This window comes from Amblyraja radiata, chromosome 3 (genome assembly GCF_010909765.2).
Source record: "Amblyraja radiata isolate CabotCenter1 chromosome 3, sAmbRad1.1.pri, whole genome shotgun sequence".
Lineage (NCBI taxonomy): Eukaryota > Metazoa > Chordata > Chondrichthyes > Rajiformes > Rajidae > Amblyraja > Amblyraja radiata.
Window position 1 is genome coordinate 114230014 of NC_045958.1, and position 25141 is coordinate 114255154.

The 25141-nt window shown below is 44.8% G+C and overlaps 1 protein-coding gene across 2 annotated transcripts in view; it reads right to left on the reverse strand.

Annotated features, from left to right (window-relative positions):
- The window catches only part of iqgap2 (IQ motif containing GTPase activating protein 2), a 306105-nt gene that overhangs the window by 100543 nt on the left and 180421 nt on the right, over positions 1-25141 (reverse strand). Inside the window, exons 1-10 of one of the 2 annotated variants that reach the window (XM_033018622.1) lie at positions 22897-22916; positions 21884-21896; positions 20838-20951; positions 18453-18634; positions 16904-16991; positions 15159-15322; positions 12495-12582; positions 8310-8473; positions 6622-6782; positions 731-855 (exon numbers count right to left, since the gene is read on the reverse strand). In XM_033018622.1, the coding sequence (XP_032874513.1) occupies positions 731-855; positions 6622-6782; positions 8310-8473; positions 12495-12582; positions 15159-15322; positions 16904-16991; positions 18453-18634; positions 20838-20934 (1069 nt within the window). In that variant the 5' untranslated portion in view covers positions 20935-20951; positions 21884-21896; positions 22897-22916. Of the gene's footprint in view, positions 1-730; positions 856-6621; positions 6783-8309; positions 8474-12494; positions 12583-15158; positions 15323-16903; positions 16992-18452; positions 18635-20837; positions 20952-21883; positions 21952-22896; positions 22917-25141 lie in introns of those variants that run through there. The other variant, XM_033018621.1, reaches the window with a different exon arrangement.

The following is a 25141-nucleotide window of genomic DNA, read 5'->3' on the forward strand; positions in this document are numbered from 1 at the left end:
GGATGGGGTGCCAGACTTTGCGCGCAACGTCACGCGGCCCGGGCCGAAACTCCTCAGCTGGCCCGCCGGCTGGGCTTCGTGTGCAGTCCAGCACCCGGGCCAACTCATCATTCACCCAGCCACGGCCGAGTCGGTCAACGAATTGCCGTCGGGAATTTGTCCCTTATTTTGACCATTTGTCCCTTATTTGGGAGTGGGAAAGTTGGCAACCCTAGTTGAGGCAGATATGATAGTGGCCTTTAAGAGACTTTTGGACAGGTGTCTGGATATGCAGGGAATGGGGAAGATATGGAGTGTGTGCAGGTAAGACTAGAGTTGATCTTGGCATCATGTTCGGCTGAAACATTGTGGACCAAAGGGCCTGGCTTGTGCTGTACTGTGTGTAGGAAGGAACTGCAGATGCTGATTTACACCAAAAATAGGCACAATAATGCTGGAGTAACTCAGCGGGCCAGGCAACATCTCTGGAGAAAAGGAATACTGTAGGTGATGTTTTGGATCGTGACCTTTCTTCAGACTGTTCTATGTTCTCCTGTTCAATCCACAATGCAGGAAGATTCTACCTGTAACAGTCACAGCGCATGGTGCTGGTGTCACCTTCTACTCACCCATAAATAACTTAGTGCTGGCAGGTCTTTTTGCACAAGAATGTTCATATAACCACAAGGTCATTACAATGTTTATTACAAATGCACAGAAATAAATTGCCATTTTAGTTTCCAGAACTCACGTTCACTTTCTTCCTTAACTTGCATGTTGACTTCTTCAATGCAAGCCTGAATGTCATTCCAACTCAGGTAATCCTGCCCCTGCTCTGCAGCTTGTGTCTTTAGCAGCATTAGCGTGTCTGCATAGCTGGGGGGGAAATAATACAGAGTATAAATGATCTGATAGCATAGTCAGCCTGTTTTTACTCCTCTGAGCTCACGTTTTTAACTCTCGGCTGATATGGTTTGTGCAAATATTCAAACCCAAGAGATCACTTGTTTACAATGGAAAGGAAACAGCGCAGGAAGTGTTTTCTAGATTCTGATTGGAGCAGATGAATAATGGATTAAGCTAAAATAAAATTAAAGCAAGAGAACAACATTCGGACAACGGAACGACATCAGTAATAGGGGCCGAAGAGCCTGTGATGGGCCGAAGGGCCTGTTGCCTATCTGTGGTCCCCCCAAAATGTTGAGAAATAGCCTGTGGTTTCCTCCTTTTGTTTCCCTTTCATCCATTTTTCGATTCTAGCCTTTGTCCCACCCAGCTGCCAATCTAAACCCTTCCTCAAAAAGTTGGATAAAATCATTTTAATTTACAGAGGAAGTGAACAAAAGGCAATGAAAGGCCTGGATAGAGTGGATGCGGAGAGGATGTTTCCACTAGTGGGAGAGTCTAGGACTAGAGGACACACTCTCAGAATAAACGGACGCACTTTCAAACTGGAGATGAGGCGAAATTTCCTTAGCCGAAGGAAAGGTGGTGAATCTGTGGAATTCTTTGCCACAGACAGTTGTGAAGGCCAAATCAATGGGTATTTTTAAAGCAGAGATGAATTGGTTTTTGATTAGTAAGGACACCGAAGATTGTGGGGAGAATGGGGTTGAAAGGGAAAACCAGATCAGCCATGATCGAATGGCAGAGCAGACTTGATGGGCAAAAGGCCTAATTCTGCTTCTGCGTCTTATGATCTTACTATATAGAGTCATAGAGTAATACAGTGTGGAAACAGGCCCATCTCACCCAAACCGGCCAACAATGTACCAGCTACCCTAGTCCCACTTGCCCGCGCTTGGTCCATAACCCTCCAAGTTACCTATCAGATTCCTATTAAATCTTTTCCCCTTCACCTTAAATCTTTGTCCACTGGTTATCGATTCACCTACTCTGGGCAAGAGATTCTCTGCATCTACCCGATCTATTCCGCTCATGAATCTTCTCTGTACCCTGTCCAGCTTGTCAACATCTTTTCTACACACATGGTGCCCAGAACTGAACACAATATTCTAAATGCGGCCTCACCAACGTCTTATACAACTGCAACATGACGTCCCAACTTCTATACTCAATAGTCGAGTATAGAATGTTCAAAAGGGAACTGCAGATGCTGGAATATCGAAGGTACACAAAATTGCTGGGGAAACTCAGCGGGTACAGCAGCATCTATGGAGCGAAGGAAATAGGCGACGTTTCTGAAGAAGGGTTGTCTGAAGAAGGGTTTCGGCCCGAAACGTCGCCTATTTCCTTCGCTCCATAGATGCTGCTGTACCCGCTGAGTTTCCCCAGCAATTTTGTGTACCGTCGAGTATAGAAGTTGAGAAGAGAATATCTGTGACTGGCTGGAGTCTGGGAGATATTGAATGACACAACAGGAAGGAAGTTGGGAGATGCAAGTAGGAGAGGACAAATTATAACTGTAATTACATATGATTAGAAGTTCTCTAATGAAACCGTTGTCAATGCCTCTTTTAATGGTTACCAGCTGACGAGATGTGTGCACCATTTTGTAATTCCCTTTTTGATTTCTAGCATACACAGTATTTTTGTTATTGTGTAGGAAGGGGCTGCAGATACTGATTTATATGGAAGATAGACACAAAATGCTGGAGTAACTCAGTAGGTCAGGCAGCATCTCTGGGGAAGAAGGAATAAGTGATGTTTCGGGTCTGAACCCTTCATCAGATTTTTCAAAATTATTTAAATTTTTTTTTTTAATGAATTCTTACTTGCATTTTCCAGCCCAAGTCACAATGGAGTGATTTTATTTTTTAAATGGTAGAATCAAATCAAAAGAAAATCTATGCAAGAGCACCAGCAGCCAGAACGCGTCGGCATTGCTTAGCTAATCCACCCCTGTGGCTCACTGCATTCACGTACAAACTGGATTAAGAAAAAATGCTTTCCAAGCAACCATCGACCACAGAAGGCATGGTGCTGTTAATGGAATGGTCAGTAAAACACAACCAGAAATGCTGCAAACTTGAAAGTGCAGCATCATGTAACTCAGCACTCAGACGGCAGGGATCACCAACACAACCTTCCTCTATCTAACCTCAATGACTTGAACGTTTCCGTCTGTTTATGACCACTACCCAGCATTCAGCCTCACATTTCCCTTAATTTGCATTCCATTTTGAACAAGCTTAAACCAGATACGTATGACATGCTTTGCACTGAGCTCCGTAATTCTCTGCCACGGAGGACAGTGGAGGCCAATTCACTGGATGGTTTCTAGAGAGAGTTGGATTTAGTTCTGGGGACTAAAGGAATCAAGGGATACGGGGAAAAAGCAGGAACAGGGTACTGCTTTTAGATGGTCAGCCATGATCATATTGAATGGCAGTCGGTGCTGGCTCGAAGGGCCGAATGGCCTACTCCTGCACCTATGTTTCTGTGTTTCTATGTGTAGACTCACTGATTTGAAAATAAAAGCATCAGTTTACTGACAGTAGTCTTTAAGACTCAAACATTGATTGCTGTTCGCACAGTATATGTTACCTTCCTTTACAGAGAGAATGTATATTATGTTTCCTGTCTTCGCCCGCTGTGACATTCCCCTTTTATAAACTCTTCTCACTATTTCACTCTTATTCCTACATATATTCACGTTTAGAGGTTATAGGAGCAGAGCCATTTAGCCCATCAAGTCCACTCTGCCATTCATTCATGGCTGATCTACTTTTCCCTCTTAACACCATTCTCTTCCCTTCTCCCCGTAGCCCGTGACACCCTTACTAATTAAGAATCTCTCCGCCTTAAAAATAACCGTTGACTTGGCCTCCGCAGCCGCCTGTGGCATGTTCTATCTCTCCATTAAATGATTCCTATTATTGTTTATTATTTGTCTTTTTTTATTAAAATGTACTGAACTTATTGTTTGGTGTTTATGGTGGTTTTTACGGAGTACTATGTTTACTTAGATGTTGTGCTTCTACAAGTAAAGGGTCTGTCCCATTTGGGCGATTTATTTCGGCGACTGCCGGCGACTGTCATAATCGTAGCTGGTTGCTGAAAAAACGGTGATTGGACCCCCTCTACGACAATGTCTACACAACCTACCCCCTAGTCGGCGTCAAGCTACCAGCAACCGGTGACCATTGGGACGTCCACCTACGACCACACCTACGACAACCTGCGTTCACCCGTGCCAAGCTACGACAAGCCACGACAATTCAGTCGCCGGTACCTGTCGCCGTAGGTTGACGTAGGTAGTTGCCAATGGAATTCACCAAACTCGGCACCGGCGACAACCTACATCATCCTGGCGACAGCACCTACGTCAGGCGACGATCGTTGGCGTCAAGCCCACGGGCGCCGACTGTCGCCAAAAAGTTTTGAACCTTTCAAAATTCAGCAGCAACCAGAAAAAAGGTACGACTCTTTGGGCGAATGAGGAGACCATACAGGTGACACCCCAGCCTAGTTGCCTGTAGTTGCCTAAAAAAATCATCTAAGTGGGGTCGGAACCCTGTCTTAACCTGGGGAGGACCTGTTCTACCAATCTTCGTCCTGCCATTGAAGTCATTCTCTGGCCCACTGCAGCCATTATTCATTAAAACATAAAACAATAACGCAGCCCAGACCATCACACAAACCAACCCTTCCATTGACTCCATTTACACTTCACACTGCCTCGGCAAGGCCAGCAGCATAATCAAGGACGAGTCGCACCATGGCCACTCCCTCTTCTCCACTCTCCCATCAGGCAAAAGGTATAGAAGTGTGAAAACGCACACCTCCAGATTCAGAGACAGTTTCTTCCCAGCTGTTATCAGGCAACTGGACCATCCTGCCACAACCAGAGAGCACATCGGGGACCCTCAGACTATCTTTGATCAGATTTTGCTGGGTTTACCTTGCACCAAACGTAATTCCCTTATCATATATATATATATATATATACACGCACTGCGAATGGGTAGATTGTAATCATGTACTGTCTTTCCCCTGGCAGGTTAGCACGCAACAAAAGCTTTTCACTGTACCTCGGACAATAAACTAAACAAAACATCTCAGGAATTTTCCAAATTCAAAGTGAGTAAAATTCAATTCAAAGTACAAGTGAAAGATTCCACATCAGCATTTGCTATTTTCATCCCCATTCTATCTGCAAGGGCACACTAGACGCGAGCTGTGCAGATGACTGCTCGCTGGAACTACCCAAGGCTTGAAGCAGCTGGCACTGGAGGCAAGAGGAAACTGTACAGCTCATAGATGAAGCAATCAGTCAGGGTGGATGAGATAACAGCTTGCATGCGGAAGCAGCATTTTCCAGACGCATGCGTTTTGATCGATTGATCGAAAGCTGCAGTATGTAAACAGGCCCTTCAGCCCATGCCGAGCATTCATCACACATTCACACTAGTTATCCCACTTTCTCATCCACTCCCGACACACTAGGAACAATATATAGAGGCCAACTAACCTAAAAATCTGCAGGATTTTGGGATATGAAAAGAAACCGGAGCACCCGGGTGAAGCCCACGTGGTCATAGGGTGACCGCGCAAAAATGCACAGGGAGAACGTGCAAACTCCACAGAGATACGTCCTTGGAGTGTGGCAGGAAACCAAAGAGAAAACCCATACAGGACACGGGGAGAATGTACAAACTCCGTACCCGAGGTCAGGATCAAACCCGGGTCTCTGGTGTCGTGAGGCAGCAGCTCGATACTGTGCCGCTCTAATTTTGCAATCTTATTCGGGAAAGGGAAAGGCCATTTAAAATTTTATTTACCAAGCACTCAGAATTTAAGATCAATGTTTAAATTGATAAAACATAAATCATAGGAAATTGCAGGCATCTGCACAATTTGGGTCCATGTGCCAGAACATTCAATTTGGGAGAGGAAAGTAAGAACTCCTGATCAATAAATGGCACGGTGGCGCAGCGGTAGAGTTGCTGCCTCGCAGCGCCAGGGACCCGGGTTCGATCCTGACCATGGGTGCTGTATGTACGGAGTTTGTACATTCTCCCCGAGACCGGCGTGGGTTTTCTCTTTGGTTACTAGAACTCCAAGGACGTTTCAAAGTTAATTGGCTTGGTATAAATGTAAAATTGTCCCTAGATTCTTCATTAGTACAGGTGTCAGAGGTTATGGGGAGAAGGCAGGAGAATGGGGTTAGGAGGGAGAGATAGATCAGCCATGATTGAATGGCGGAGTAGACTTAATGGGCCAAATGAACTAATTCTGCTCCGATTCACCAGGTGGCGCCAGCAATGGTTAGAGACCGACATCAGGGAGTTTCGACCACCCTGTCGTGGTAGCTTTGACCACTCCGACGTGGGGGGCTTCGATCGCTCGACGCGGGGGCTTCGATCGCCCGACGAGGGGGCTTCGACTGCCGGCTGCGGAAGATTCAATCGCCCTCACTGAGGATGGTTCGACTGCCCCGACTGCGCGACAATAAAGAGGAAGGAGGTTGGACTTTATTGCCGTCCATCACAGTGAGGAACGTGGGGAATCCGCTGTGGTGGATGTTTATGTTAACTTTCATGTAGTTGTGTGTCTTGTTGCTCTTGTTTTAGTATGGCTGTATGGGAATTCGAATTTCACTCTACATGTGACAATAAACTGACCTTGAAACCTTGACCTTGAAACCTTGACCCTATTCCTTATGACCTTATGACCTACCGCTGGGTGTATGCATCATGCAGGTTGCTAACTCCAATAGCTGGGCTGGTGAGGTGCTGTATCATTTCCTCAATGTTGTTCAGGGTCAGAGCTTCATTCAGTTGTGCTACTGCTGACAACATCTCCACTGCGATTGCCAGCTCTTCGTGTGTCAGCTTCCCCTGCAAAAGTGGCGAGCAGAGAAATTAAACAAATTACATAAGACTGGTGATAAGTTGCTGTCTCAAGCCTGGCTTTATTTTCTTTCGAAAAAATGTGTGCAGGAAGGAACTGTAGATGCTGATTTACACCGAAGATAGACACAGAAATCTAGAGTAACTCAGACGGTCAGACAGCATCTTTGGAGAAAAGGAATAGGTGACATTTCAGGTCGAGACCCTTCTACAGACTGGGTGAAGTTTCGGCTTGAGACCCTTCTTCAGACAGGTCTGAACGAGGTTCTCAACCTGAAACGTCACCTATTCCTTTTCTCCAGAGATGCTGCCTGACCCGCTGAGTTACTCCAGCTTTGGTGTCTATGGAATAAAACAGCACAGAAACAGGCCATTCAGCCCACAATGTCTGTGCTGTCCATGATGAAATCGTACTTGCCTCCACATTATCTACATCCCTCAATTCCCTGCATGTCCACATGCCTCTCCAAAGTCTCTCAATTGCACCATCTTGGACATTTTATTACAGAACAAATGACAGATGACGAGGATATTTATAGGCTGTCTGTACAGGCGAATATTCGCTCATGTAAATTTGATGCATGTACAGATGTGGTGAAGATGTCTCTGTTTAGAGCATATTGCACACCACTCTACACTGCACACCTGTGGTCAAACTACGGAAAGACAAGTTTACAGAGACTCAAGGTGGCGTGAGAACACTGCTAAGGAAACCTAGATGGTGTAGTGCTAGTGAAATGTTTGTGGCTACAGGAGTCAGTACTTTAGAAGCTATCCTAAGAAATCATATGTATAAATTCATTTGCAGGATTAATGACTGAAAATTAAATTACCGTGGTCTTATCAAACATAAGGTTTAGCACTACACGCTACCAACCTGTTCAAGTACAGCCCCCATAATAACATGCCGAAGTGGAATATTGCCCAAGGTTGTCCACAACACTTCCAATCTGGTCAAATGCACTATTCATAATCTATTCATGATCACCTGCAATATCATTAGTGTTGTCAAGTAACACCTAATCCCCTTAACAATCTTATATGTTTCAATAAGATATCCTCTCATCCTTCTAAATTCCAGAGTATACAAGCCCAGCCGCTCCATTCTCTCAGCATATGACAGTCCCGCCATCCCGGGAATTAATCTGGTGAACCTACGCTGCACTCCCTCAACCCCTGTGTTTCCTCTCACACTCCAAAGTTTGGAGGTATAATTGGCTTGGTATAATTGTGAAATTGTCCCGAGTGTGTGTAGGCTGGTGTTAGTGTGCGGGGGGTCGCTGGATGGCGCGCACTCAGTGGGCAGAAGAGCCTGTTTCTGTGCTATGTCTCCAAACCAAACAAAACGTTTGATACGCCTGTAAAGCTGCATCAAGTCAGACTTTCTCTGCTCCAATTCACACGACAAATAAACACTCGTGTCTTGTCTTGTTTGCTGCAGGGTAGAGGGAATATTTGAAACAATGTGCCTTTCATCACATTTTGCAAGCAGTTATTTTGACACCAAACATTTACCTCGGGATTCTGCCTCTGCAGGTTGGACAGCTCCGACTGATACAAGTCAGGCATGTCTGGATTCACCCCAGGCAACTGTGCCTCTGGCAACATCAGCATTGTCACAGTCTGCACTGCATCATTGTTGAGGATAGCAGCATTTATTTTTTCAACGGCTTCAAGCTCTTGATGGAATTTAAAAAAAGAGGCAAATTCACGGGTTACAGAATCTATCGCATACTTTTGCAAATTGTACAAAAATTAATAATTAAACATTTCTGGACTGATATTTTTGGAATAATTTCTGAAGTTGTTAATACTAAATTGGATCCAGACTCAAAACTAATAATACTTGGAATATCAGAACAAAGTTTAACACTCACAACAAGCTAAAGAAACTTCCTCGACTACAGTATAATAACTGGGAAAAAATTAATATTAAAATTTGGAAAGGCCCTATAACCCCCACAATTAAAATGTGGATCGTGGAAATATCGGAGACCCTACATCTAGAAAGAATTAGACTTGTCTTAATGGACAAACAAGAACTTTTTGTTAAAATATGGGCTCCATTCATTAACTATTTGAAGGGATAGATTGGCCCGGCACGAAAACCCAACTGAAGCTTGAACTCAGGATTAGATGAAAAGTTATACTTTATAATCTATGAACTTATCTCCAATGACGTATTATAAGTAATTCATTCCACCCTTTCTCTTTTTTGATATTTGTAATTCTTTTTTTTCTCTTTCTCTCTCTTTCTATCTACATAAGAAAAACACTAGAAGCAGAATTAATCGACAATTGAAAATTTTAATAATGTATGATTGATGTATATGAAAAGTTTTTTTACTATAATATGTAACTATACTTTACCATAATATGTTTGCTTCTAATATAAATATTTGAAACATTTTTTTTTAAATCTATCGCAACGGGGTTATACTGCTGTAGAATGTGGCCACGAGGCAGAATCGTGCACTCTTTCTTTAGCAGTGGCAGATTGTAATGGCCATTTGGTCAAACAGGCACTGAGTGTGCCTTGGCTCTGTCCCATCTCCCTGTCAGTAACCTGTAGCTCGGCCTACCGGAGCCAAATACAGAGCTGGAGCAATTCAGAGGGTCAGACAGCAGCTGTGGAGGCAGAAGGATGGTTCGGGTCGAGAGCCTGGGATCAACGTTGAAAAAGAAGTGTGAAAACCCACACCTCCAGATTCAGGGACAGTTTCTTCCCAGCTGTTATCAGGCAACTGAACCTTCCTACCACCACTAGAGAGCAGCCCTGAGCTACTATCTACCTCATTGGAGACACTCGGATTATCTTTGATCAGACTTTACTGCCTTCATCTTGCACTTAAATGATATTCCCTACATCTTGTATCTGTACACTGTGAATGGCTCGATTGTAATCATGTATTCACAAGTTATAGGAGTAGAATTAGGCCATTCGGCCCATCGAGTCTACTCTGCCATTCAATCACGGCTGATCTCTGCCTCCTAATCCCATTTTCCTGCCTTCTCCCCATAACCCTTGACACCCGTTCTAATCAAGAGCTTGTCCATGTCTGCTTTAATAATATCCACTGACTTGGCCTCCACGGCCCTCTGTGGCAATGAGTTCCACAGATTAACTACCCTCTGACGAAAGACGGTCCTCCTCACCTCCTTTCTAAAAGAGTGCCCTTTAATTCTGGGCTATGTCCTCTGGTCCTGGACTCTCCCACCAGTGGAAACATCCTCTCCACATCCACTCTATCTGTGCCTTTTATTACTCTGTACGTTTCAATGAGGTCCCCCCTCAACCTTCTAAACTCCATCGAGTGGAGGCCCAGTGCTGTCAAACGCTCATCATATGCTGACCCACTCATTCATGGAATTATTCTTGTAAACCTCCTCTGGACCCTCTCCAGAGCCAGCACACCCTTCCTTAGATATGGGGCCCAAATGTGCTCACGGTACTCCAAATGCGGCCTGACCAGCGCCTTATAGAGCCTCAGCATTACATCCCTGTTTTTGTATTCCAGTCCTCTTGATATAAATGCTAGCATTGAATTTGCCTTCATTACTACTGATTCGACTTACAAATTAACTTTTTGGGAGTCCTGCACCAGCGCTCCCAAGTCCCTTTGCTCCTCCGATTTCTGAATTCTCTTGCATTTCATCTGCCAATCCTCTGCCCATTCTCCTAACCTGTCCAAGTCCTTCTGCAGAGTTCTTGCCTCCTCTACACTGCCTGACCCCCCCCCCCCACCCACATATCTTAACATCATCTGTAAACGTGGCCACAAATCTTCAATCCCCTCGTCCAAATCATTAATATACAATGTGAAGAGAAGCAGTCCCAGAACCGACCCTTGTCGAACTCCGCTAGTCACTGGCAGCCAACCTGAAAAAAGCGCCTTGTATTGCAATTCCTTGCCTTCTGCCATCCGGCCAACCTGCTATCCATGCTAGTATCTTCCATTTAATACCATGGGCTCTCATCGTCCCTAGAAGCCTGACATGCGGCACCTTATTGAAGGCCTTCAGAAAATCTAGATAAACAACATCTACAGCCTCCCCTCTGTCTGTCCTGCTATCAACTTCCTCAAAGAACTCTAGCAGATTCACCAGGCAAGATCTTCCCTGCACAAAACCATGCTGACTTCGGCCCATTTTATCGTGAACTTCCAAGTACTGCGAAACCTCATCCTTTATAATTGACTCTGAAATCTTACCAACCACCGAAGTCAATCTTCAGGAACAACTCCTAACTCTAGTGATTCTTGAAATATCACAACTAATGCTTCCACAATCTCTGAGGCCACCTCGTACAGAACCCTGGGGTGCAGTCCATCCGGTCCAGGTGACTTATCCACCCTCAGACCTTTCCGTTTTCCCAGCGCCTTCTCTTTGCCTTTCCGCTGATGGGTCAGCACGCAACAAAAGCTTTTCACTGTACCTCGGTACTCGTGACAATAAATAAACTAAACTATCCCTCTGCTCGAACCATGGAGTTCCTCTGTCAGTTTGTATCTTTGCACCACATTGCATCATCTGCAATCACTCGCGCCTCCGATTTATAGCATGTGTCCATCCAACTAGCTATTTGAAAGCCTTGACTGCAATGCCCTCCAGATTATGACCACTTTCCACACTGAATACTTTGCTTAGCTACTCCCACCCACAAGATAACATTTAATTTGCGGCATCCCATGTTGGACTAGCCAGTACAGGTAGTCGTCCCTCTATTTACCCTACTTTGTTGATCGTTTCTCGATGAAATCTCCTCTTAACATTCTTGGCCGAGAGTAAATTAGCCCCAGATTCTTCAGTTTAATCTTGCAGCAGAAAATGGTCATTCTGGGAATGATTTTTAGTCATTCCCTTCTGTGGGGCCTCCAGGATTTTCAACCCAGCAATCATGCACCATCCTCTCAAACCAGAAGCAATATCAACTCCTAGCAGGGTAATGGTGAACCACTGATCAATTTATCTTTCAAACCACCAGATTCTTGATTAGTACGGGTGTCAGGGGTTAGAGACAATAGACAATAGGTGCAGGAGTAGGCCATTCGGCCCCTTGAGCCAGCACCGCCATTCAATGCGATCATGGCTGATCATCCCCAATCAGTTCCCCGTTCCTGCCTTCTCCCCATATCCCCTGACTCCACTATCTTTAACAGCCCTATCTAGCTCTCTCTTGAAAGCATCCAGAGACCCGGCCTCCACCGCCCTCTGAGGCAGAGAATTCCACAGACTCGCCACTCTCTGTGAGAAAAAATGTTTCCTCGTCTCCGTTCTAAATGGCTTACCCTTATTCTTAAATTGTGGCCCCTGTTTCTGGACTCCCCCAACATGTCCCAAAAATTCCAGAAGATTGTGGGGAGAAGGCAGGAGAATGGGGTTGAGAGGGAAAGATAGGTCAGCCATGATTGAATGGCGGGGTGGACTTGAAGGGCTGAATGGCCTAATTCTGCTCCTCGTACTTATGAGAGTTGCCCTCTGTTATCAGCTAGAGAGCAGTTCCAAGCCTTCAATTTACTTAATTACGAACCTTAGACTTTTTCTCTTGAACTGTGACGATATCTATGTATAGTATTAACTGATTTAATTAGATAACATGCAAACACAAACTTTTCACTGTATTTTGCTACACTGGACAATAATAAACCAACACCAATAAAATTATAGTTCAATACCGGGTAAACGCATGGTTCAACTTACTAAGTTTATGGGCTTTGGCCTGGTCATTGGAAAGGCTGATACCTGCTTGAAGATCATCTTTGTTTAGCATACCAGAAAAACTCTCTTGCTGAGAAAAACAAAAGAACAATATGCATTGATATTAGTTGCACAGTTAATAATGCCTTTTCAATAACCTTTATATATTTGGCACACAGAACCAACTGGTTACATTTGCGTGAAGATTGTTCTGGTTACTGACCTGGGCCTGTGGAATCAGCCCTGTGTGTCAATTGTACATTCTGCTTTGAGACTTTGGTTTAGAGTTGGTTGGACTGGGCCACGCCCAGATACATTCTCTGGATCAGCTTGTCTTGGTATCAGCATGACAGGGAAACTAACTGGGATCTTATAGAAACATATACAATTCTTAAGGGATTGGACAGGCTAGATCCAGGAAAAATATTCCCCATGTTGGGAGAATCCAGAACCAGGGGGTCACAGTTCAGGAATAAGGGGTAGGCCAATTAGGACTGAGACGAGGAAACACTTTTTCACCCAGAAGGTTGCGAATCTGTGGAATTCTCTGCCACAGAAGGCAGTGGAGGCCAATTCACTGGATGTTTTCAAGAGAGTTAGATTTAGCTCTTAGGGCTAACAGAATCAATAGATGATAGGTGCATAAGTAGGCCATTCGGCCCTTCGAGCCAGCTCCGCCATTCACTGTGATCATGGCTGATCATCCACAATCAGTACCCCGTTCCTGCCTTCTCCCCATATCCCCTGATTCTGCTATCTTTAAGAGCCCTATCTAACTCTCTCTTGAAAGTATCCAGAAAGCCGGCCTCCATCGCCCTCTGAGGCAGAGAATTCCACAGGTTCACAACTCTGTGAGAAAAAGTGTTTCCTCATCTCCATTCTAAATGGCCTACCCCATATTCTTAAACTGTGGCCCCTGGATCTGGACTCCCCCAACATCGGGGACATGCTTCTGCCTCTAGCGTGTCCCCTAATAATCTTATATGTTTCAATAAGATCCGCTCTCATCCATCTAATTCCAGAGTATACAATCCCAGCCCCTCCATTCTCTCAGCCTGGTTCTGGATTCCCCCAGAACCAGGGGCCACAGTTTAAGAATAAGGGGTTTGGAACGGAGATGAGGAAACACTTTTTCACACAGAGATGTGTGTCTGTGGAATTCTCTGGTTCTCTCGATGCTTTCAAGAGAGAGTTAGATAGAGCTCTTAGGGATAGTGGAGTTAAGGGATATGAAGAGAAGGCAGGAACGGGGTACTAACTGTTCGAGGTTACCTAAAATTGGAGAAGTCCATATTTATATAGTTGGATTGTAGGCTACCCAAGCGGAATATGAGGTATGAGATGCCGGTTTACACCAAAAATAGACACAAGATGCTGGAGTAACTCAGCGGGTCGGGCAGCATCTCTGGAGAAAAGGAATAGGTGACGTTTCGACTCAGACCATTCTTCAGACTGAGCGTGGAATATGAGGTGGAATGGAACCAAAGACAGAGAAGTAACTTAACGGGTCAGGCAGCATCTCTAGAGCGAAGGAATAGGTGACGTCTCGGGTCGAGACCCTTCTTCAGACTCTGGAAATGATTTCAGTGGGGCAGGGGCAGGCAAATACGCGGTTGGGTGCTGTGGAGGGCAGACAGTTGTAAGTGATACAATGCCTTCCCAGGCACTGACTCTAAGTTTGTCTTGGTACTGCATCCAGCAAGGTGAATTGGTGACAGCCATCCATGAGAGGGTCAAGGAGTGGCTTGGAGTAGTATTCCCAGTCAGGGAGATGGAGGGGTGGCTTGGAATACCGTTCCTGATCAGCGATATTAAGTTTGACTTCATGTCACAGCAAGGGCAAAATAGCCTGCAATTGCTTGAGGAATAGGTATGACAAACACATCAAGGCTCAGGTCAATGTCAAATTGGCTGTGGATAGGTTGTTGTCCGCTATTGGGAGAGTCTATCACTAGAGGTCATAGTCTCAGAATTAAAGGACGTTCTTTTAGGAAGGAGATGAGGAGAAATTTATTTAGTCAGCATGCGGTGAATCTGTGGAATTCTTTGCCACTGAAGGCTGTGGGGGCCAAGGCAGTGGATATTTGTAAGATAGAGATAGATAGATTCTTGATTAGCGCGGGTGTCAAGGGCTATGGGATGAAGGCAGGAGAATGGGGTTGCGAGGGAAAGCTAGATCAGCCATGATTGAATGGTGGAGTAGACTTGATGGGCCGAATGGCCTAATTCTGCTCCTATCGCATGCACTAATCCAGCACTTTTTTGTAAAGCAGCATCAGCAGTTCGCTGTTTCTCCATTGAACTGCTATTCACTCAGTTGTTGTACAAACTGTTATCATAGATTCTTGATTAGTACGGATGTCAGGGGTTTTGGGGTAGAAGGCAGGAGAATTGGGGTTATGAGGGAGAGATAGATCAGCCATGATTGAATGGCGGAGTAGACTCGATGGGCCAAATGGCCTAAACATACTCCTATTCCTTATGACCCTAATATCCAAGATAAAATCCCTGTGACATTAGCCCTTTTGCTAAAATGCATTGAATGCATTGATCAATTCCTGTAAACAGAAAAACGGCTGCAAACGAACGGAAACCAAAAGTAAAGCAGATTATTTAGTGTTGTGCTTAACGTCTAGTGTTGTGCTCAATGTCAAAACTCCACTCCACCTGTGATTTCTGCTCTCGTTCAGCGTAGAGATTCGTCAGATACCACGGTGCATTCTCCTGGTACACTGCCGCAAGACTGAGTGAAGGGGCCTGCAGACCGGACAGTAAATCATTCTCATCCTGTTTCTCCAGAGCTTGGTTCACCCTCTGCAGAGCCTTATTTACTAAGGAATGAAAGGGCAGATTGTAAACAGGTGCACAGTTTTGTAACTTACAGCAGGAAGGCAGAGAAAGTCCGAGTTTGCAAACAACGATCGCAAATACAGGAAGAGACCTACATCTCCCACTGAATGACAAATAGTCACATCCAGTTGTCATTGTTCTCAGCAATGAGAAGAAGCATCCTGCATGCCAAACTTGGCAGTACAATAAGGTTCATGGAAATTGCTGGTTGGTACATATTTACTTCCTACGTCACCAAGTATCACCAGGTGGCGCCACCAGCAGTGGCTGCCTCGCCAACAGTCTGTCCTTTCTTCTTTTTGTTATTTTTAGTATGTGTTAAAAGTATGTTTTCGTGTTCCTTGGTTTGTTTTATGTGAGAGGGGGTGGGGAAACTTTTTTCCCCCAATTTCTTACCTCGATGGAGATGCAATTTTTTTTCTCGTAGCTTATCTCCGTCCCCACTGCGCCTAACATCGTGGAGTTGCCGGCCTTTCCCGGAGACCGACCCGGCGCTCCAAGCCGCGGGAGTCTACGGGACGGGACTTTAACATCGCGGAGATTGCGATCCCTTTGCCGGGGGAGCTGTGGACTTTAACACCGTGAAGCCCGCGGTCTCTGGTAAGAAGAGGCCGATTCGGGAGCTCCATGAGAGTTTCAACCGCCCCGACACGGGAGTTTCAAACGCCCCGATGGGAGCTTCGATCGTCAGCTGCAGGGGCTTTAATCGCCCAGACTGCGGATGGTTCGACTGCCCCGACCACGGGAGAACAAAAACGAAGTATATTGAACTTTATTGCCTTCCATCACAGTGAGGAATGTGGAATCCACTGTGGTGGATGTCTATGTTAACTTTTCTGTGGTCTGTTACTTTTCACTTAGTATGCCTGTATGGTGACTCGACTTTCACTGTACCTTAACTGGTACATGTGACAATAAACTGACCTTGAAACCTTGAAGTATGACGTTCATCTCAGAAATTAAGCAATAGTGTGATTACTGTGACTAGAAAGAAATATTGATAATTTTGCATGTAGAATATCAGGATATTCTCATTGAAACTTACAGAGAATAATGAAAGGCATAGATGGAGTGCATGTGGAAAGGATGTTTCCACTGGTGGGAGAGTCTAGGACCAGAGGTCATAGCCTCAGAATTAAATGGCACTCTTTTAGAAAGGAGGGGCGGAAGAACGTCATTAGTCAGAGGGTAGTTAATCTGTGAAACTCATTGCCACAGAGAGCCATGGAGGCCAAGTCTGTGGATATTTTTAAGGCGGAGATAAACAAATTCTAAATTAGAACGGGTGTCAGGGGTTATGGGGAGAAGGTAGGAAAATGGGATTAGGAGGCAGAGATCAGCCATGATTGAATGGCGGTGTGGACTCAATGGGTCACTTGGCCTAATTCTACTCCTATAACTTGTGAACTTATCCATACAATAGCATATTATAACACTCTTTGCACGCCTTGTGTATGCAAAGCAAAGACTCTCACTGTGACATGTCACATGCTAGAACAAAGTATCATTCATTTATTCAACAACATCATACACAGGGTTAAGGAAAAAACATTTCAACTCACCGTTGACTTTATTGACATTATCTTGAATTTCGTTGCGTGTCAGTAATTCCTCGTACATCTCTCTCTCTTCGGCATTGACAGAATCACTCTGGAAACCAGAATCAGAAAACTGAATCAATGGGTGGGGTTTCGTAATATTAGTGGAGAATTGGGATTGTTCTATTATTCTATTGTAGAATCACAAAGATTCTAAAACCTGCTCAGCCAGCGATTCATATTAGTGTATGTAATAATTAACATCATTTTTCTCCACAACCTCAGTCTGTAGAAGTAGATCAGAACTCCAAAACATTCATGTGGACCTCGTCCAATATTGCACCCCTAGTATGGTTCAAATGCACAGGGTTGTCTGTCTTGATTTAATTCCACTTTTATGATTATTCCATTAAAATACAAAATGTCAATTAATTATAATCCAAATCTCTGACTACTTAAGTCAGAAAATTAAACATACATTTCAAAGGATATTCATGGAACTGGAGATGCGCGCATGTGTGTGTGTGTGTGTGTGTGTGTGTGTGTGTGTGTGTGTGTGTGTGTGTGTGTGTGTGTGGGGTGTGTGTGTGGGTGGGTGTGTGTGTGTGTGTGTGTGTGTGTGTGGGGGGGGGTATGTGTGGGGGTGTGTGTGTGGGTGTGTGCGAGGGGGTGTGGGTGTGTGTAGGTGGGGGTGTGTGTGGGTGTGTGTGTGTGTGGGGAGGGGTGTGTGTGTGTGTGTGTGTGTGTGTGTGTGTGTGTGTGTGTGTGTGTGTGTGTGTGTGTGTGTGCGCGCGCGTGTACGTGCCACTCTGACAGTCACCGTTCCAGTTGCCCGTTTTTCAGGCGAGTGCCGCGAACTTGACAGTCGGCAGTTCGCTGAAAAATCACCTAAGTGGGACAGGCCCTTAACTCATAGATGTAGCAAGTGACCAGGAACCCAAATGGCACATTGGTCTTGTTTGCAGGAGGACTGGCTTTTAATATGGAAGTATCGTTACAATGATACCAGATATTAGTAAGGCCACATTTGGAGTTCTGTGCACAATTTAGGTCACCTTATTTAAGAAAGGATATATTGGCAGCGGAGACCATCCAAAAGAGATTCACTAGGTTAATCTCTGGGATGAGATATCATGAGCGGGTAAAGGAATTGGATTTTTAGTCAGGCAGGTTATGGTGCACATCGGCCCTAAGAAGCCTCGATCCACTGCAATCCCCCTGCCAGTCCTACAGGTGGAACAGGCTGCCACAGTAGTTGAGGCAGGTACGGTAACAACATGTAACAGGTATGTGAATAGGGAAAGTCTAGAGTCTAGACAGATATGGGCCAAAAAGTTTTTCCTCATCTATGTTCTAAATGGTCTACCCCTTATTCTTAAGATATGAAATGAATGCCCTTTGCTCTTTAGAGAAAATCAATTGTGGATTAGCTTTGATAATTAAAAAAACATGGAAATCTAAAGAAATGAATCCAGCAGCAAAAACCTCAATTACCACCCAAAAAGAAGCTAGGAATTAGTGATTACTAATTCCAAAAAGCCATTAGAAGAAGTAATGCAACAGGATATCCCACCTTGACTCCGGCATTCCCTTCTTGCTTAATCTTCTTGGCCTCAAATAATTTCTCTTGATAATCCTGCGCTAATTTGTTCTCAATATTACTTAAAACAGCATTTGGGTTGGTTAACGCCTTCATGGTCTCCTCTGGGACCTTGTGAGATATTGCTTCGTTGATCGCAATCACAGCAGCATGCACTGGGGGAGGAAGTACAGCAACAATATATTTGAGTACAAAGTGTGATGATGTTGTTTTTGTGCACTTACAAACACTAGCATGGAGAACTGACCACAAAGGTGAAGAGGGATGACCATTAAAGGGCATGTCCCACTTGGGCATCATTTGCGCGTAATTTACGCGACATCATCTACGCGTCGTGCCGCGCACGTGATGCGCGCATGGTGCGCATTACACACGCATGGTGCGTGGTGATGTAGGCAGTGACGTTCGGTCGCGCGCGGCGTCCCAGGATTTGGGGATGTACAAAATCTTCACGTGCCATCTGCGTGACGCGCAAATGACGCTCAAGTGGGACAGGCCTTAAAGATGTGACAATTCCTATTGTGAATTAAAATATATTTGAATGACTTTAGACTTTAGAGATGTTTAAGAAGGAACTGCAGATGCTGGAAAAATCAAAGGTAGATAAAAATGCTGGAGAAACTCAGCCGGTGAGGCAGCATCTATGGAGCGAAGGAATGGGTGACGTTTTGGGTTCTTCAGTCATGATCTGAAACATCACCTATTCCTTCGCTCCATCGATGCTGCCTCACCCGCTGAGTTTCTCCAGCATTTTTATCTACCTTAGACTTTAGAGATAACAGTGTGGAAACTGGTCCGATGGCCCACCGAGTCCACGTCAACCAGCGATCACCCCGTACACTAACACTGTCCAACACACTGTGGACAATTTACAATTTTGTAGAAGCCAATTAACCTGCAAAACTACACATCTTTGGAGTGTGGGGGGGGGGGGGGGGGGGGGGGGGGGGGGAACTGGAGCACCCGGAGTAAACCCACCCAGGCACGGGGAGAACGTACAAACTCCGTACAGACAGCATCCGTAGTCAGGATCCAACCTGGGGCCAATGGCACTGTAAGGCAGCAACTCTGCTGATGCAGCACTTTGCTGCCCACAAATGTACTGAATCCAATATTAACACACCAATTGTCTTAACAGGCCAAAAGCGCGAGGGTCTGAAAATGCTGCTTTACCGAAAAAGACACAGAGTGCTGGAGTAACTCAGCTGGTCAGGCAGCATCTCGGGAGAACATGGATAGGTGATGTTACAGGTCAGGTCCCTACTTCGGGGGGGGGGAGGCAAAGCCTGGCAATTGATAAGGGGATACAGCTAAGAGGGGATTTGATTGCCAGATGGGTGGACAAGCGACAGAGAAGGGAAGAAGAGAACAGGCTGTGAGCTGAAGGTACACAAAAATGCTGGAGAAACTCAGCGGGTGCAGCAGCATCTATGGAGCGAAGGAAATAGGCGAGGTTTCGGGCCGAAACCCTTCTTCAGACTGTGAGCTGAGGAGTGTAGAGGCAGCAACATGTGAAGCCAAGTGAAGGGATAGGGGTAGAATGGGATGGGGGGTGAGGGAAAGGGGCGGGATTGTGGGAGAAACACGTGTGCATTCAGTTGGGATACAGGGAGGGTGGGGGGGGGGGGGTGTATGCTGGTGTCGTTAGTTAGTTGCTGAAAATTAAATGTTCATACTATTGGGTGGTAAGCTGCCCAAACGGCATATTAGGTGCCGTTCCTCCAGTTTGCACATGGCAATGGTGGAGGCCCAGGACAGAAAGGTTAGTATGGAACCTTCGCGGATTGAGTGCACGCGTTGGGTGAAACTGTTGCCTAATCTATGCTTGGTCTCGCAGATATAAAGAAGGCCATGTCAGGAGCAGTGGATGAGATTAGAGGTGGCGAGTGTGGCTTCACTCTGGCAATGGAGAAGTAGCCTGGACAACAGAGGTCGGCATGGGAATGGAAATAACGCACCAAACATAATCTTCATTGTAGCTTCATTATCCATCACAAAAGACTCCACAAATCTATCGCTAGTTGGGAAAAAGTCCCACAGGACAAAAAATTAGCAACATTGGTTTTCAATGCCTTGAAAAATAAACCAGAAAATGCTTGAAACGCTCATCGGGTCAGGCAGGCTCTGCAGAAAGAGGAAGGTTCAAGTCTGAGATCCTTTTTCAAATAGTAAAAGACTCTCTGACTTGAAACCTCCTCTTCTTTTTCCACAGATATTATCAGACCTGTTGAGTGTTTGCAGCATTCTGTGAGGTTTTCTTTATGGCAAATTTCCCTCGTCGGCAAGTTTGTTTGATTTTTCAAAACAAATGCTTACTTAAACCCCAGCTATCTAGACCCTTCAAAACCCCATACTTACATTCAGCTTCATCAACTGAGAGTTCATTTGCCAGAATTCCACCAATCTTGCTGAACGCAGGCATCTGAATTCCATATTTTTCCAATTCTTTGCGCATATTACTGATTTCCTCCTCTGAAAGAAAGGTGCTGATAGTTTAGTCAAGCATAGTCATCGGTTCAAGCATTGAAATATAGAAAATAGGAGCTTGTACCACCATTCATCCAAAATCAAAACCCCGCTCCTGCTTTCTCCCCATATCCCTTGATTCCCTTAGCCCTAAGAGCTATGTCTAATGCCCCTGTCCCACTTAGGAAACCTGAACGGAAACCTCTGGAGACTTTGCGCCCCACCCAAGGTTTCCGTGCAGTTCCTGGAGGTTGCAGGTGGTTGCCGGAGGTTGCAGGTAGTGGAAGCAGGGAGACTGACAAAAACCTCCGGGAACCGCACGGAAACCTTTGGTGGGGCGCAAAGTCTCCAGAGGTTTCCGTTCAGGTTTCCTAAGTGGGACAGGGGCATAACTCGCTCGTGAAAACACCCAGTGAATTGGCTTCCACTGCCTTCTGTGGCAGAGGGTTCCACAGATTCACAACTCTCTAGGTGAAAACCAGATTCACAACTCTCTGGGCAAAATACTTAAACCCCTGTCCCACGGTACGTGTTCATTCCAAGAGTTCTCCCGAGTTTGCCCTGATTCGAACATCGGAGATTTACGGTAATGGCCACTCGTCGGTACTCGGGGCTCTCGTGGACATTTTTCGTCATGTTGAAAAATCTTCACGAGTCTTCCCGTGCTTACCTGCCGTTAGCGAGTATTCCCGAGTACCTGCCGTTAGCGCTAAGAGGCGTCCCCGAGCTCCGACGTACCGGCTACGTTCATTCTCCGTGCTTACCACGAGTTTGTTTTTTTTTTAAACTCGGGAGAGCTCTTGGAATGAACTCGTACTGTGGGACAGGGCTGTTACATTCTTAAATACTTCCAGAATTTAACCAAAGAAATATCTTGGAGCAAAATGCAATGAAGACTTTCCAGCTTAAAATGGAATTTACAAATGCAATTTACCTACCTGTAAAATCCACCTTTCCCAGCAAGTCTTGGATCTGAGGTGCAATTCCAAGTTTGAACAGGTACAGACTGCAACAAATTCAAATATAAAAAATGATGTTTCACATTTACAGAGCCAACATTTATCAGTATCTGGTTAAAGGTTCAGACATATTAATGGTTGAAAAAAAAAAACAATTTGTTCTTTCAGGAGTACATTGGGATTTCTTGCCATTATCAGTTCAGTTTAGTTTGTGTCACACATGTCAAGGTACAGTGAAAAGCTTTTGTTGGGTACTAATCAGCCGGCGGAAAGAGAAACATGATTACAATCGAGCCATTTACAGCGTACAGATACATGATAAGGGAATAACATTTAGTGCAAGGTAATGCCAGTAAAGTCTGATCCAAGATAGTCTGAAGGTTCTCGATGAGGTAGATAGTAGTTCAGCACTGCTATCTTATTGAATGGTGCAGTCGATGGGAGTGGAGTAGCATTGTCATGCACATTTCATCCACCCAAACCGAGAATGCTCTATGATCTTTGGTATGCATCTCCCCCCATCCACCCCAGAATGCATCTTCTCCATGCCTTACTCTGATGTCAACAGCATCACTCAGGTTTGCAATCAAATTTGCAGATTCAAGAGACATTTATTCACAGCACACAATAGACTTTAACACAAACATCCCCACACAGCGGAATCAAAGTTTCCCACTGTGAGGGAAGGAACCAAAGTTCAGTCATCCTACTCTTTGTTGTTCACCCGTGGTTGGGGCCTCCCAAGCCCCCCCCCACAGTCGCCACTACGGGCGGCCCGATGTTCAGGCCCGCTTGCCAGGATGATGGAACTCCGACGTCGGAACGGAATAACATTCTCAGCGGCTTGGACCAGATGCCACCATGCTGATGCTCTGGTGCCTGGACAACTTTCTATCTTCCACTTGAAAAATATCTTGGATCAAAATGCAATGATGACTTTCCAGCTTAAAAATGGATCATACAAATGCAATTTACCTACCTGTTTCATCCACCTTTCCCAGCAAGTCTCGGATATGAAAAAGCTAGCTTGTTGAGGCATCTTCCCATGCTCCTCAATACACCCTCGTAAAATTCTTATTCACTTGCACTGGGCTCTTTGTCAGCAAGCACCTGTATACCTTTGTGAGCCAGCAACTTTGCTGAAATGCAGGGTTCCTCCAATTTTGATTTCTTATGAAGCAGTCCAGAATTTCAACTCTCTATCTTTCTCCCAACCTCTTCGGCTCTTTAAAAACTCAACTGCAAAAATCCCATTGTATCAAGTTTGCATTCCCTTTAGCTTGATGAAGATTTATTCTATTTACACCTGCCATGAATTGCCATTAGCGCGTATACAGATGCAAGTGTTTGCTGACCACCGTTCGCTCCCATTTGATCACCACTGACTCGAGAACTTGCTCATTTATATCCTTGGTGGGTATTTGGAGCAAACATTTGGTACATAGACTATGTCGTGCTTATTAGTTACTACAACCCCATCCACATCTGGCAGAGCAATGCTGCCCAATGTCAGATACTAGCCAATGTCGCAAAACAAGAAACCAGATGTTAAATCCTGAATAAATAATAATGAGGCAAAGATGAAGCAAAATAAAAATGAAAGCAAAATGTATTATCATTGTTCAAAAGAGCATTCACGTCCTTGATGATTGCGTATACACTCATGAGTTTGTATTAGTTTTTGTAAGAGGTTAGCAAAGTATGCAGGCTGTTATTGTTTTAAAAATGCCTTTCATTTTTTTTATTGCCCATGAAGTATGCTTACCTGGACTGCATTCAGCAAATGATCAACTAAACTTTGCTACAGCTGAAATGGTAGACTGTAGCCATGCGTGTGTGGCAACGCTGTGTTAAATCTCTCAACTCGTCATTTATAAAGCTGAAAGAATTGCTTTGTATCTGGCTCTACCCTATGCTCTTTTTTCCTTCATGGCTAAGTCATGTCAAATAATTTTTTCTCTCTTCCCAAAGTCTTTGAAGTTATTTCCACAAAATGCACACAGTATAACGATGATTACCTGTCATGCTTTTAAAAGCTTTATACAATTTTGGATATCCAAAATGTATAGGCTTGATCTTGCAACAGAAAATATTACACAAAGTCATTTTTTTCGCACCTTTGACATAGTTTCCTCTAGAGGGTGCTGTGTCATGGCTTGGTAAATAGGATTATAATGCAGAGCAAGAACATATGTGAATATGTATATATGAATGAGAGACAGCAGGTTAGACAGTGTTCATTTCACTAGCTGCCCATCTGATATTTATTACGGTATTTCTAACAAATCTGTACGCTCAAAGTAGATTTATGTCCCCTGCAAAAGTTTTTTTTAAACGAAGGACAGATCATCGGTTGGCCTGGTTCGGCAACTTGAACGCCCAGGAGCGGGAAACAATGCAGAAAGTTGTGACCACTGCCCAGTCCATCACCGGCTCTGACCTCCCCACCATCGAGGGGATCTATCGCAGTCGCTGCCTCAAAAAGGCAGCCAACATCATCAAAGACCCACACCATCCTGGTCACACACTCATCTCACCGTTGCCATCGGGAAGAAGGTACAGGAGCCTGAAATCTGTAACGTCCAGGTTCAAGAACAGCTTCTTTCCCACAACCATCAGGCTATTAAACACAACTTCAAATAAGCTCTGAACAATAACAGTCTATTATTATTATTGCACTATATCTGTTTATTTATTGTGTTTATATGGTCTATGGTCTATAGACACACTGAATTTTCATCGTTCGTTTTGTATTATGTTTACATATTCTGTTGTGCTGCAGCAAGTTAGAATTTCATTGTCCTATCTAGGACACATGACAATAAAACACTCTCGACTCTCGATCAAACACAGCTCCTGCAATATCAGGTATTTAAACTGAGATTTAAAAAACACAACTGCACAATGGTAATGGGCCGCATTGGCATCTTTTGGACAATCTGGATCCCCTGCAATTTGTGTGGGTAAAGATAGATTGACTGAGGGTGCCATCTCTCTTGCACAATACTCAACTGGATTAGCCTCACGATAAAACACCTCCACGATTCATTGCCCGCGGCTCAACCTTCAACACCGTGAAGCCGAATGAGCTCACCCATAAATATCTGCACTTTGGTCCTGGGGCCTCCATCGGTGGGTTCAGGACTTCAGGACTTCCTGATCGCCAGACCTCAGTTGGATAGACACAACATGCCAGGAGTAACTCAGCGGGACAGGCAGCAAGTCTGGAGAGAAGGA